General features: G+C 44.6%; 2 protein-coding genes across 2 annotated transcripts; both read right to left on the minus strand.

Moving 5' to 3' along the window:
• Positions 1-3908: 3908 nt before the first annotated feature.
• Positions 3909-7366, minus strand: LOC127781370 (transcription factor bHLH30-like). Its single transcript, XM_052308317.1, has 2 exons — positions 6457-7366; positions 3909-4951 (listed from the first exon to the last, which is right to left on the minus strand). Exons 1-2 carry the CDS (start codon positions 6931-6933, stop codon positions 4370-4372), a joined length of 1059 nt encoding a protein of 352 aa, XP_052164277.1. The 5' UTR covers positions 6934-7366; the 3' UTR covers positions 3909-4369.
• A 7167-nt stretch (positions 7367-14533) lies between these two features.
• On the minus strand, positions 14534-15220 carry LOC127783095 (secreted RxLR effector protein 161-like). Its single transcript, XM_052310356.1, has one exon. The coding sequence runs from the start codon at positions 15218-15220 to the stop codon at positions 14534-14536; it is 687 nt and encodes a 228-aa protein (XP_052166316.1).
• Between the last annotated feature and the right edge of the window lie 176 nt (positions 15221-15396).

Genomic DNA, 15396 nt, shown 5'->3' on the forward strand with positions numbered 1-15396 from the left:
GTACAAATATAAAAACTGAAAAGTTGTGCTTAAAGTATGATAGATAATAAAGTAAGTCACAAATAAAATAAATAATAATTCTAATTTTTTTGAATAAGACGAATGGTCAAACAGTGCAAGCAAAAAGTCAAAATCCCTTATATTATGGGACGGAGGGAGTATATAGTTTCGTCAAAGCATCTATACTTTCATGAAATTTCCTTTATATATATATATATAAAACAGCCCATATATATATATATATATATATATATATATATATATAAGTACGAGTAGAAGCCAGTAGTAACCTATGAAGTTGATGGATGGTGGTAATGATGCGAATGCTGCATGCATAAAGCTAGGGGGCCGAGCCGGGGCGGGCAGCCGCCGGTGGGGATCATATGAACAAGTGGAGTGGAGGGGCAGGCAGGCATGGTCCACCACCGGCCGGCCTCGGTTCATGCGCCCCCGTGCTGCATTTTGTTGGGGCCTTGCCGCCCTCCGCCGCAACAGCATGCACCACCCTTTTATCCTTTACATGCACATGCATGCTATATGCTACCCTCCGGCTTCTAGTTTTGTCCCATATATGTTGATCTTGCACCCAATTTGTTCATACCTTCGATCGATATATATATCTCCCCTCCTACTTGCGAGCAAATTAAAGACTCAGCTTAATCTGGAGCTCACATTGGGCCTAGCTAGCCAGCTAGGTACGTACGTAGGTGGTGTTTGGATCCAGAGACTTAACTTTAGTCTCTATATTTAGACATTAATTTAAAGTATTAAATATAGATTATTTACAAAACTAATTACATAAATGAAAGCTAATTCGCGAGATAAATTTTTAAGCCTAATTAATCCATAATTAGAGAATGTTTACCATAGCATCACATAGGCTAATCATGGATTAATTAGGCTCAATAGATTTGTCTCGCAAATTAGTCCAAGGTTATGGATAAGTCTTATTAATAGTCTGTGTTTAATATTTATAATTAGTGTCCAAACATCTGATGTGATAGAGACTAAAAAGTTTTAGGTCATAGTATATGTAACTAGGTATGTAAATAAGTGAGACAGGAGCTAACATAGCTAGATGGATGTATGAGGTATCATGTATGTAGCATCATATCAAAACATGAAAAGGATCTAGCTAGCTAGCTACTCCCTCCGTCCCAAAGAAAGGCAAATCCTGGGTTTCCGTGTCCAACTTTGACTGTCCGTCTTATATGAATTTTTTTATAATTCGTATTTTTATTGTTGTTAGATGATAAAACATGATTAATATTTTATGCGTGACTTGTATTTTTAATTTTTTTTCATATTTTTTTGGAATAAGACGGACGTTCAAACGTTGGGCACGAAAACTAGGGTTTATCTTTTTTTAGGACGGAGGGAGTAGCTCGAGCAAACTGTAGGTACAGTTCATGCTACATGTATATAGTACACAGTTACACACTGTGTCTGTATGTCCGCTCTCCATGATGGATGAAGTGAAATGTTTGCCTTTGCCATGTTACCATTTTGTAACATGCCATATGATCTAGGCCCACATGCAGGTGAGCATTTTGTAATGCACGTGTCCCTCGTCTCTCAATATATAACAGATTAAACATTCCTCTCCAACCAAGTCCACCCAATTTTGGCCACATAGATGTATTTATGGTTAGAATCTAAACCAGCTATGTGATAACTAAAGATCAAGTTCTTTTCTTCAACTCAAAACTTCAACTTTCTTGTTTTTCATAAGTATGTTTTCAAACTATTAAATAATATGTTTTTAATAAAAAGTTATTCTATATAAAATATATTTGTTTCAAAAATTAAATATAATCATTTTCAAGTTTATAATAATTAATATTTAATTAATACTTCCTCCGTATTTTAACGCCGTTGACTTTTTGGTAAACGTTTGACCTTTCGTCTTATTCAAAAATTTATGTAATTGTAATTTATTTTATTGTGACTTGATTTATCATCAAATTTTTTTTAAGCATGACATAAGTATTTTTATATTTGCATAAAAATTCTGAATAAGACGAGTGGTCAAACGTTAGTCAAAAAATCAACGGCGTCATACATTAAAATACGGAGGGAGTAATATATAATGAGCTTTCTCGTTCCATGTGTGCTCAAAATCTCTCCCCAAATGGAGAGAACGAACACAGCCTCAGATGGTACTGGTCTCAAGTCTCAACTATCAACCTTCTTCCCGTTTATCCTTCTCTTTCCCAGTCTTCTCTCACTCTCTCCTTTTCACCGGCAAGAAATGGAGGTTCCATATAGTGAATAGCGATGCACTAGCAGTGGCTGAGCTAGCGTCACCATCGTTCCTAGGCAACTAAGTAGCTCTTTACTAATGAATATGAATTTGCCTCAATTAATGTTTATTTTTGGCAAAGTTGCTTATTCGAGGGTTGACCACTATGAAAATAAAAAATATTTCCTTAGAGAAGGGCTGGGTTGAGTTGACCTATGATCCTTACATGACCCATTTTTTATAAACGCATACAAGAGTCAAAGATGATAGACTTGTACCTGCTCTATTGCTCATAACCTTTTTTTCTCCCATCCTTTCGTCAAAACAAGCAGGTTGAGTTTCGAGTGCAAAGCCTATCGCCTCTAACTTTTAGTATGTCGATGGGCTATACCCAACAATGGTATTTCTATAGTATTGGGGATATTAGGGGGTGTTTGGTTGATTGTTTCACTTTGCCACGCCACACTTCAGTCATGCCACAGTTTTTTAGACGTGTGTTTGTTTCAATGCCACAGTTGTGTCATGCCACACTTTCCTACCCCTTAGGTCCCACATGTCATACTCAGATAACTAGAGCTAACATTGCCACACTTGTGGCTAACTATTTCTTGGCCATACTTTTGCCACATGCCACAACTTGCCTAAGCTTAGTTATGGCAAGCTTAGGCATCAACCAAACAACCCCTAAGACTATAGGTATACATGAGATTGTGGTAAAGAGATGGAAGACAAGGATTATTATATAGGTTTGAGCTCTCTACTAATGGGTAACAGCTTTACTCTTGTTGGCTGAAGCCGGTCGTATTGCTATTATATATCACAATCTCTCACAAGTGCAATAGAGAGGAGAACCTAATCTAGTATGCTAGTATAGCAGCGTAAAGCTCGAACAGGTGGTCGACGGCTAAGCTGTTGTTGGCTATACAAGTACTCTTGTATAGCGTATCCCGTATTTAAGACACTGAAATAATCATATTTTCGTCGAGAAGAACGTGCAAGGAACGAATCGTATATTGAGGTGGTGTTTGGTTAGAGGGACTAAAGTGGGGCTAAACTTTAGTCCCTCTCACAAAAACATAAGTCCCTACTATAGGGACTTATGTTTTTGAGAGAGGGACTAAATTTAGTCTCTAGTTCCCAAACACCGCCTGAGTTCACTAGGCAAAATGGCATCCATGCCAACGACTAAGGAGAAGAGTGTTTGACCAATGGCTATGCAGATTGATGTCCAATAAGCTAGAGAGCCTTGTCGGAGCGATTGCATGCCAAACTAGCTAGCCTAGGAACTGGCTGATTTGCCACTGTGCACCAGGCCACCAAAGGTGGAGAAGCTAGCTAGAGAATATTAATTAATATATAATATCATATGTGATAAAATATGCAAGTACCACCTCATCAGTTGTAGAGCTAGTAAAGCTACTATCTTTGGGAACCTATGGAAGCTGTAGATTGTAGAATGTGCTCCATAAATCCTCCACATGCATGCATTAAGATTATCACAATGGGGAGAATGGCTCTGACATCCCAAAATAATACTCATGATCTCAGCATCAGAGTAGTACATAAATGTCACCAGAGTTAAACAACAACACAATGTATTTCTCTTTCTCATGAGCATGATTAATTCATAAGATACTTTTTAAGCTAGACACAGATAAAACACATGAAGAATTTAAACTAGCCCCTCCAATTCCACTTCGATTGTATCCCGGCCGAGATCGATTATACATGTGTACACCCATACATATATCTATCACCCCATTGTGCACCGAAAGGTTTAGTACTAGTAAAAACCTCTCAAAGCACCCAACACATATGCAACAAAATTAAGTAACATCCAAACAAATAAAAACATATATATATATAAGGGATACATAAAACTCTCCCTCTACCTTGGAAATCCCATGTTTCAAATTTTCTCCTTCCTTTAATTTTGATTTCCCTCATGCACACACCATAACACCAAAAAGAAGATCCAAACTCTAAGTTTTTTTTTAAGTCGGCTATATATAGCTTTATAACTATACTAATATAAGTTGAGTTGCATAAGCAAGAGCATGGATATTTCATGCTACTTCTGATGAGGCTGCAGGAATTAATGGATGGATCGATGATCGACTTGAGTTTTTACCAGCCACTAGAATTGAAGGAACCTTGCTGATCATGTGCACTGATCATCCGCTGCCTCTTGATGCTCCCACCACCGCCGCCGGCGCCAGAAGAGGAGGTGTCGCTGCTCGCCGCCTTGCGGTTCATGACGCCGCGCAGCGCCTCGTGGATCGACGCGACGAGCTCGTGCCTCCGGTGCGAGGCGGCAACGCCGTAGCCGTGTTCGCCATCGTCGTCGTTCCCGGCCTCGTCTGGATCTTCCTCCTCGACGGCGGCGATGAGGAGGACGCTGCGGACGCGGCCGCCGAGCGTGGCGATCTCGGCGCGGCGGGCGCGCAGCCGGAGCGCGGCGAGCGCGCGGGCGATGCCCGGGATGAGGTCGGCGCGGTCCTCGCAGCACAGCGAGGCCCTCGCCACGAGCCTCCCTCCCTCGTCCGCCGCCGCGTCCACCTCCAGCTCGTCGTCCTCCGTCGGCAGCAGCACCACCGGCGCCGCCGCCGCCTCCCCTCCCGCGGCGCCGTCCTCCATCATCGCCGACGTCTGCCGCTTCAGCTCCTTGACGTGCTCGATCACCTCCGCCAGCAGCGACGCCTTGTCCGTCTGCAAACACCACAAAACACACAAACACCAATCAGTGCTCGATCCGTCAGCTCAGCTCGCGCCATCATTAGAGAGGTCTCAAGCTTTGGGCGCATGCTGCAGAACACAGCGTGCAGTGGCTGGCACTAGCTAAGTGTAGTGGAGGTAGCTAGGTAGGAAGGAGAGGAGGGAGAAGAGACGGGGAAGCTGAGTAGTAGTAGTGGAGGAGGTGCATGCGAGGATGGAGGAAAAGCTACAAAAATCGCGGGGGCCGTGGCGCGGCGTGGCGTGGCGTGGCGTGGCGCAGCCTTTGCATGCGCGCGCGCACGGCGCGGCGCTCTGGATCGCCTTTTGGGGAGCGCGCTCTGGCACGGGCGTGCGCGCTTGTCGCGCCGCGCCGCGCGCGGCGAGAGCGAGAGCACTCGCCCCGACGAATCCAAAGGCTTCTCTGCTGCATCTGCATGCGCCAAACTGATCTCTGCACAAATTCCTTCCTTTATTTTTTCTTCTTGTCCATGTCAGTGTATCAGCATGCAAATGCTCTATATCTATACTACTGGGTGATCTCTACATTGGAGCTTAGCTTTTGGCTTTGGTACTCCTATGCCCACCACACCTTGTCTCTTGCCCCCCTTAGGTTTTGGCTTAGGTTACTTACCATTATGAAAATATGGACATTGTTTGATTGGAACGTATGAATTTACGGAACTAAATATAATATAATTGAAATTGTCGTGTTTTCTGTACAATGAAATCTTTGATCTAACTTTACACAATTATTTACAATTAAAATTGTTGTGTTTTTTATGATGATTAATCTTTGATCTAAAACGCATGGATTTTACAAAATTATGTACCATGAAAACAAGGTTGTTTTCTGTATGATGATCAATGTTGAGTTCCTTTGAAAAGAGAGAGTGAATAGGTAGCTTAAGTTTTGTGTTTGTGAGAGGGTCATCATATATGGTGTGACAATATAATTGCCTTGGGGAAAATAATTGAACACAGTACATGAGATGGATCAAAAGGCAAATTAAGATAGGAAAGAACATGCATGGTTCCTTTGATTCAAGCATGTAATCATGCTATGTGGGTTAGTTTTGTTGCAAGACCTAAGTAAGTACATGTAGAGTTGCCTCCCCAAGAAGCTACCTAAGCTAATAGGCAGCTACTAAGCTACTAGATCTGACTTCTCCTTTGCTCGTACCACTTCTCAATTAAGTTTTTAATTGGTCTATTTAATTACTTCGATCATCGATTATATATTTTTGACTTGTTATAATCAGTAGTATATATATCTAGATCTTCTGATAATCTGAATCGATTGTGCATCAAAACCATGCATCCCAGCTTGGTTAGGGTTTGGACATGAGCATGTCGAACTGATGATCATCATCCATAGGGGAAGAAGGAAGGTTTGGTTAGTTAATTAATTAATTCGATTAGTGCACTGTGAGATTGTGAGAAGCTGCACATGTAGTAATATGTGAGAAATAATCATGTATTCATGGAGGAGATCGCCTGACCTTGGTGGTGTTGGGGAGGAGGCTGCGGAGCCTGGCGAGGTGGCCGTTGATGCGCTGGCGGCGGCGGCGCTCGGCCTCGCTGTGGCTGCGCGACGCCGCCAGCGCCTTGGCGTCCATGATCTCCTTCGCCGTCATCCTCCCGAGCTCCGCCTGCAGCGTCCCGAGCAGCCCGGACACCACCATCCTCGACGACGACGAACCCCCACCGCCCATCTGCATCATCGTCATCGGCGGCGGCGCCTCCATCCCGTACTGATGATGATGAGGATGGTGATTATGCCCCGCCACGCCTCCGCCTCCGTCGAAGTAGAAGGGCTGCTCCACCGGCAGCTGCTCGCCGGCGGCGAAGGGCGCCGCTGCCGCTGCTGCCGGGGACATGTAGAGCGGCGCGGCGGCGCCGGAGGTGGTCGCGGCCGCGGCCGAGCCGGGCCACGGCAGGAGAGCCGTGCCGTCGCCGCCGCCTACAGCTTCCCACATCTCCACCACAACAACCAAACCAACCAATCAGCTGATCAATTACCTTCTTGGATCGATCGAGTTCTTGGCTCTTCTTGCTGATGCTTCTTCTTTCGTTGAGCTAATTAATAAACTCGATCGTGCGCATCGATGGATCGATCTATGCAACAACCTTTTCTTGCTTTTTCTTCTTCTACTACTACTACAACTCGCAGCAGCAGCTGTTCTAGCTTTTCATCAGTCAAAGGGAAGAAGGGGGGGGTTTAAACTGATGGGTGTGTCGAGTCGACCTGCGCACTGCGCAACATGGAATGGATAGCTTTTTTCTTTCTTCCCCAAGTGTGGCCTTTTCGCATTCGCACCGGTTGTCGGGTACTAGTGGTAGTGGTGGTCGAGAGAGAAAGAGAGAGTGAGAGACGGCTAAGCTAAGCATGAGCTAGCTAGGGCTCCTCAACTCAGATCGTGTACGGCACTGGAGCTTCGCGTCGGCCGATATATCGAGCCTCTAGCTCCTCTCTGTCGGCCTCATCTTTGTGCTAGCTTGCAGTTGCAGCTTGGGACAGATAGTATAATGACGCTTGATTACGCTGTAATGTAAAGGGAGCCACGTAAGAGAAACCAGTCCGGTTTAGGGATGTAAAAAGTGTACTGGACGGTTTCGAGAGTTCAGGCCATGGAGCATCCAGTTTGGAAGCTTATAGGGTCTGTTTGATACTCAGGTTGTGTTACAGCTCTATCTCTTCTCAGGTTGTGTTCTTCTCAACTTTCCCAACCTCTCTTTCTACAGCTCTATCTTCTTTTTTTAAAAAAAAAACTAGTAATGTAACCCGCGCAAACGCACGGGAATGTGTATTTGTTTGTTCTAAAATTAAACATACCTAGCAAATTAATTTCAAATTTGTAATTAAGTCAGATGTTTCTTAAAACGGGCTTATAGACCTTTTCGTCTTATGAAATCTTATAAGAATTTATTAATAAATGTATTATGTGTATCATCAAGCTACCCTTCCCCTCTAGTTCAGATGTGTAGGCATCTGTCTAAATTTTTAATTATAGGTGACTTTTAATTACCTAAAATATTATTTGACAACCGATATTGGTAATCCTTTAAAAAATGTTTATTTATAAAATTATCAAGATCAATTCTACAATGTATGCATTAGAGAGAAATTAAGTTGCTTAGATATCTAATAGTGTGTTATAGCGGGTGTAAAATAAGGTGTATTTTTAATTATGTTGCTTGAAAGGATTATGGTGTGTACCTTAACTATCTTAGAGAAAAAAAATAAGGAAAGATAGGGCAATAGTTGCGTGCGGAGAACCAGAGGCAGGCACGTGTCCATTATGAGAGGAGGGGATGGATTAGAGATTTCTTGAAACTTAAATCTAATGGCTCAAAATAATGGATACACCTATTTAGTGAAAAATAAAAAGTGAGATATTTTCTTTTTTCTCATATTTTTTCTAATTTATTAGAGTGCCACGTGACAGTTTAAGAACGTTTTTAGGTGCTACATGTTAACGTAGGATCGTTCATAGGAAGTTTAAAAAACTTTAGTATATAATAGAATTAATGAAGTATTGGATTCGATACATCACCAAAATTTAGGCATAATATATTTTATCAAGTTTCCATTAGGGAAACAAACTAAACTAACCCAAAATAATCATGTTTTCATGTGTGCAGTAGTGACATGCTTAGCTCCTTATCTTATATACCATTTCAGGGTTACAGCCCTACCTTTTTATTGGGCCACGTGGCACCACAATTAGAACTCAGTTTGGATTCTAGGATCGAGAACCAGCCACGTATTTGCAGCCCTTCCGTAGCCGTGCGATTATAAATCAATGATGGTGGTGCAGCGAGAATGATTGGCTTCCGTAGCCGTCCGATTGGAAATCAATGATGGTGGTGAAAATCCATTGCACCGACGACTCGTACAAAGGGGATCGAGGATAAGATTATTATTATTATTATTATTATTATTATTATTATTATTATTATTATTATTATTATTATTTTGACATTTTCACATCGGTGATTTCTAGATGAGCTCTTTGAGCTTTGCTGGCATGGGAAAAAACGAAGTGGGTCAAAAGCCCAAAGTGAGGTAGGGATAGATGTGCCATTTATTTACTTGATTTGAAATTTAATATTTTCAATAAATAATCATAATCGTGACTCTATATGTGCTTTAAAAAAATATATATGGTTAAAACGTAATTTTTGATTTATGAGCCTACTGAACGTTTTACATGCATGGTTTAACACAGGCTTGTCAAACCAGTTCTTTATAAGCTCGTATTATCGAACATGCAACCAAAATTATTTAATCTATAATCCTATAAATCTTCGCATAAATATCACACCCTCTATTTTCTAAATAGACGACGCCGTTGAATTTTGACATAATATCTAACCATACATGTATTGTAAAAAATTATGTGTTATTTGTTGTGACTTTATTTTTATTATTGAAAAACTATAAGCATGACATATTGCACCAAAATCAGGAATTAAAATATCGTTCAAATGCACTATATAGAGACGCATATACACAGAGGCTAACTAGCATGCTCGCCTCTTTTTTCAGGAGTATATTATATTTCTCAGTCAAAAGTAAAAGAAGATTAACTTAAAAAAAGAGCAAGGGAAATATACCACAACTACTATTGAATACCGAAAAATGAGAATGAAAACATTGTTAAAATGCATCACACTACATATCCAAATAGTAGGTGCGAGGTGCGTGGTGCGCCAATAGGCGCACCATTTTTCTTGTGCATGTCACTAGGGTCCGACAGCTGGCACTGCCATGCTCTCCATTTGGGACCATTTCCCTCCTCCATTCCCTACCATTGAGTTATTTTTCAGATCATTTGGCTTCCAAAATTTCTCATAGTTTTTAAGTTGGTCCCCCTCTCCTCTCTCTCTACCTTATCGACTGTGTTCGGATGTTGAAGTTGGGAACTAATCCCTCACGCACGTAAAACAGAACAACTCATTAGCATATAATTCATTAGGTACTGGCTAACTTTTTTAAAGAAATGGATTAACATATTTTTTAAAGCAACTTTCATATAGAATTTTTTTTTAAAAAAACACACCTGCCATTTAATAATTTGGGAAGCGTGTGCATGGAATACAAAGATGTGAGTTGGGAACCTCAAGCAAAGAACTCAGCCAGAAATCCTTGGTTACAATCAGAGGTATTAACAGCTCACAAATAATTTCATTTCTCATACCATGAATTAAAATTGATATCCTCTACTAACCAATTTTACAAGTATGTACTTAAGCCGTACGTCGGCAATTCCATTCTTTGTGTATTATGAAAAAGTTTATGGTACTAATAATAATGAATGATGTGTTCAAATGGGTATTACAGTATCATATCCAATTACCAGCTTGGTGATGACAAAACAGTCCTATTATATATGCAGATTAATTTAAGTCCAAATCCAATAGAAACTTAGGGACATTATAAAAACCCACAGGTTGCGAATGCCCATATATATCTTTTTAGCAAATCTATCTCTTCTCCATTACTCTTTACTCAACACTCTTCTATAATTCCTTGATTTTGTTTTAGCTTATAATCTTGAATTTGACTTAGCTAAAAAAAATTTATTGAGTTATCTGCACCATTAAGTAAAACCTAAAAACTTAATTAATTACTAATCAGGAAATGCATAGTCCTAGCATGAGGCTTCCTCTTGGGCCTTAACATGAAAGTGAGCTGCAATTTTTTTTCATTTCATAGTATGTGGTTATTTGGCATTCCATATTTAAACTTGAGGCCTATGACTATAATATCGTATTGACTAGTATTGAGTTACATACACCAATTAATTTGAGACAGACGACGAGCACTTTGCTTATATTCCAAAAAGAAATTCCTGTGTTCTTCCACGTATATATTTTTCTCTAGCCAATCAAGGAGTAATTAAAAGATTTGACAATGATATATATCTTATGTCGGTGACCCGGTCGGCCGGCCGGCCGGAGTAGCAGCAGCTGCAAGCTGCCGACCACGCTGCCTGCCTGCCTTTCCAATCCGCGTACCGTAAAAAGTGTATATTTTTGGTTTTTCATTTTAACCTTTGACTCTTCGTATTTTTTAAATCTTTTAAGATTATTATTTCTATTGTTATTAAATTATAAAACATAAATAGTACTTAACGTGCGACTAATATTTTTTTATAAAATTTTAAAATAAAATAAACAGTCAAATGCATTTTCTGTGAGATGGAGAGAGGAGGACGTAGCTCTTGAAAAGCTACTGCTGCATTCGCTTACCCTAGTTCTCAACTCCCTCCTCTCGTTTTTCGCGCGCATGCTTTTCAAACTGCTAAGCGGTGTGTTTTTTAAAAAAGTTTCATATTGTTCCATTTTTTCTAAAAAAAGTTAATACTTAATTAATCACGTGTTAATGCACCGCTCAGTTTTCCGTGCACAGGATATGGGTTCCCAACCCTCTCCAACGAACACAGCCTTAGTTTCTACTGCTTTCTGCAACAGCTATAGAGAATCAAGCAAACAGAGTGAAAGAGAGGACGACGACGACCAATGGATCGACCGTAGCTAGGACGGCTAGCTAGGCAGGTACTCCTCCATACAGGGGCGGATCCAACGTGGGTGCAGGGGGGACCCAAGTTCCCCCTACACCCACCGAACCCATGGATACCCCTGAGCCCCCCTTCAATTTTTTTTACCAAGGTTGATAAAATAGGGTGTGTTAATAGCATTTTAGTATAGTTTAATACTAATATTATGTGTTTATACCGGTGTACTCAATAAGTTTAGTCTCTCAACTTTTTATTGCTGGATCCGCCCTTGCCTCCATAGAAAGTGCAACGTACGTTTTGATCGATGGAGAGGCAAATTTTGAGACGTACTGGTTCGTACTGATCATCCACGCCTCTCCAGCTATGGTTCGTCCTCGCCGGCGAGGCATCGCCGTCGCATGCATGCGTGCGTTCGTGCCTCCACGCGGTAGCTATAGGAGGTGGAGTAGGCCGGTTTGATGCGGTAGAGCGCTGGAGAAAGATAAAAAGGATTTTCGCAGATGGCCAAAATTGCTCTGTGCAGGTGGACACAAGCGTCGTCTACAAGTAGAGATTTACGAAAATCATCGATTTTCACACGAGGTTTTCGCAGGTAGACGGTCGGTCCGTCTGGAAAGATGGATTTTCACGGGCCGATGTTTGAGGGCAAAATTTTGACTCATATGTTTGGTGAAATGGACATATCAATTTACAAAAATTGTTTATCTAGTAGTTGTCGAAGTAATCCATGGCGCCATCGGCTATTTGCTGCTCTAGTTATCCACTAAGCGCTTGATTCCGAGTTTGTTGGATCATGGCGCATGTATAGCTCAAACGCATGCTGTGTTCATGCGGGAGTTTGTTTCGTTTTTCCGTTTTCTTGGGAGTGCGTGTGCCCTGCATGTTCTTCGATCGTGGGATGGCGCGATCACCTCGGGAGACATGGCTAGGGCGCCGGGTTAGTAGGAACGCATGGTGCACACCTCGGTCGTGGGATGGCACGATCCAGTCAGAGGTGGGAGACGTGTGTATGTTTGTTATTTAAGTTTCCTAATGCATCTGAAAATCGCTGCCAAGTTCATCACAACACAAAACCTCGCTTTCTCGCTTGCTCTATTTTGATCGGCATTTCATCGAACACCTTCGGGAGTTTGCCAACAACTGGTATCAGAGCCTCGTTGGCTCGCTAGTGCCATGGCGGAGCGTTCACTGCCACATCATTCTCGCATACCTCCACACGTTTCGACGCTACCAGGCTCGCGCTCTCCTCTTTCTCGCCCGTCGCGTACCCCGCCACGCCGTTGTCCTGCTGAGTCCCCGCCGCGCCGTGGGCGCGGGCGTGGCGAGCGACAGCCCTTGGCTGCTCAGCCGCGCATCGTCAGGGAGTCGAGCGTCGCCGTTCACTACTCGGTTCTGACGAGGACCAACTACGAGGAAAGAGCGCTCCTCATGACCGTGAATTTGCATGCTCAGGGGCTCTGGCATGCCATGGAACCGTACGAAGACGAGGAGACCGAGTACCGCGATGATCGGCTGGCGCTGGCCGTGATCCTGCGTGTGGTGCCGGCGGAGATGCTCCGCTCCCTCTCCACCAAGCGCACGGCGCAGTCTGCGTGGGAGGCGATCAAGACAGTCTGCGTCGGCACTCGGCGCATATGTGAGGCGAATGAGCAGCTACTTCGCCAGGAGTTTGCCGATGCATGGTTCAAGGATGACGAGAACATTGACGACTTCTCCATGCGCCTCACCGGAATCACAAACAGCATTCGCACTCTCGGAGGCGATCTCCCCGAGGTAGATGTTGTCAACAAGCTGCTAAACGTTGTCCCTAAGCATCTCTCACAGATAGCCATCTCGATCGAGACGCTCCTCGACGTCAGCGACCTGTCCATAGAGGAGGTCACCGGCCGACTCCGCACCGCCGAGAAACGCAAGGCCAAGCCAAAGGAGATCGTCGACAGCGGCGGCCATCTCATGCTCACGGAGGAGCAGTGGCTAGCATGGCTCAAGCACCGCGAGCAGAGTGGTGAGAGCAGCGGCACCGCACCCAGCGCGGCCACGAACAACGGCGGCAAGAAACGCGGGAATCGGCGCGGTTGCGTGCGCGGCCAGGAACACCCTGGCGACAAGTGTCGCAATTGCGGCAAAATGGGCCACTAGGCCAAGGATTACCGCTCAAAGGCCAAGAAGGCTGAGGCCCACATTGCAGCGGAGGACGACGATGAGCCGACGCTGCTCATGGCGCGCACGTGTCTGGTTGAGCGGCGACGCTCGCCAGCCAAACCCGCATCGGAAATCACAGCAGCGTTCCTGGAGGAGGCGAAGGTGCTGGCGCATCTCGATGACAACCCTGATCCCACTGATCTCGATGACGACCCTGATCCCGCTGATTTGTGGTACCTTGACACCGGCGCCACGAACCACATGACCGGAGTCCGCTCCGTCTTCTCCGAGCTCGACACAGCGGTGACCGGCTTCGCCAAGTTCGGCGACGGCTCTGTCGTCACGATCGCAGGCTGCGGCACGATCCTCTTCACCTACAAGAACGGCGAACATCGCAGGCTGACCGGGGTCTACTTCATCCCACGCCTCACCGCCAACCTCATCAGCGTCGGCCAGCTCAACAAGAACGGCTGCGAGTCCCTAGTGAACGACGGCTTCATGCGCATCCGCGACCAGGATCAGCGGTTGCTGGCGAGGATCCCACGCTCAAGGAATCGGCATCGTGCCATCACACGACCGAGGTGTGCGCCATGCGTTCCTACTAACCCGACGCCCCAGCCATGTCTCCTGAGGTGATCGCGCCATCCCACGATCAAAGAACATGCAGGGCACACGCACTCCCTAGAAAACAGAAAAACGAAACAAACTCCTTCATGAACACAACATGCGTCAGAGCTATACATGCGCCATGAGACCATGATCCAACAAACTCAGAATCAAGCGCTTAGTGGATAACTAGAGCAGCAAATAGCCGATGGCGCCATGGATTACTTCGACATTCTCCCCCCTAATTCTTGCCGCCGTCGCCACTGAGCTCAGCAATGCCAATACCGTTGCATAGCTCCTGGAATCAAACACGGCTGAGTGGCTTCGTCAGTACGTTCTTCAGTTGCTCCTCCGTGCGAACGTAGTTGATGACGATCTTCCCGTTCTCCACGCACTCCCGGATGAAATGGTATCGGGTGTCAATGTGCTTACTCCGGTCATGGAAAACGGGGTTCTTGGTCATTGCAATGCTGGACTTGTTGTCAACCTTGATCTCCGGCGCTCCGATCTCCGAGTCGAGCAAGTCACTCAAGAGTCGAGCAAGCCAGACAGCTTGGCAGGCGGTGGCCGTGGTAGCGATGTACTCTGCCTCGCACGATGACAGCGCCACCACCTTCTGTTTCATCGATTGCCAAGTGATCAGACTTGTTGTGAGGAAGAAGAGAACGCCGCTCGTGCTCCGGCGTGTGTCCAGATCACCGGCCATGTCGCTGTCGCTGAAGCCATGCAGCTTCAGCAATCCTCCTTTCCCCCTGGCACAGTGCGCACCATGGTGTCGTGTTCCGGCAATATACCGCAACACATGCTTCACCGCCGCTAGATGATCCTCGTGTGGCTCCTCCATGAACCGGCTAAGGTAGCCGACGGCGTGAGCAATGTCCGGGCTCGTGTTCACCAGATAACGCAGCCCACCGATGGTGCTGTGGTAGCTTGTCAGGTTCACCGGCGGACTTGAACTAGCTTTACTCAATTTTTTTGAGGCAGAGTACATCGCCGCCACGGCCGCCGCCTACCAAGCTGTCTGGCTCGCTTGACTCTTGAGTGACTTGCTCGACTTGGAGATCGGAGCGCCGGAGATCAAGGTGGACAACAAGTCCATCATTGCAATGACCAAGAACCCCGTTTTCCATGACCGGAGCAAGCACATTGACACCCGATACCGTTTCA

Source organism: Oryza glaberrima, chromosome 8, assembly GCF_000147395.1.
Source record: "Oryza glaberrima chromosome 8, OglaRS2, whole genome shotgun sequence".
NCBI lineage: Eukaryota > Viridiplantae > Streptophyta > Magnoliopsida > Poales > Poaceae > Oryza > Oryza glaberrima.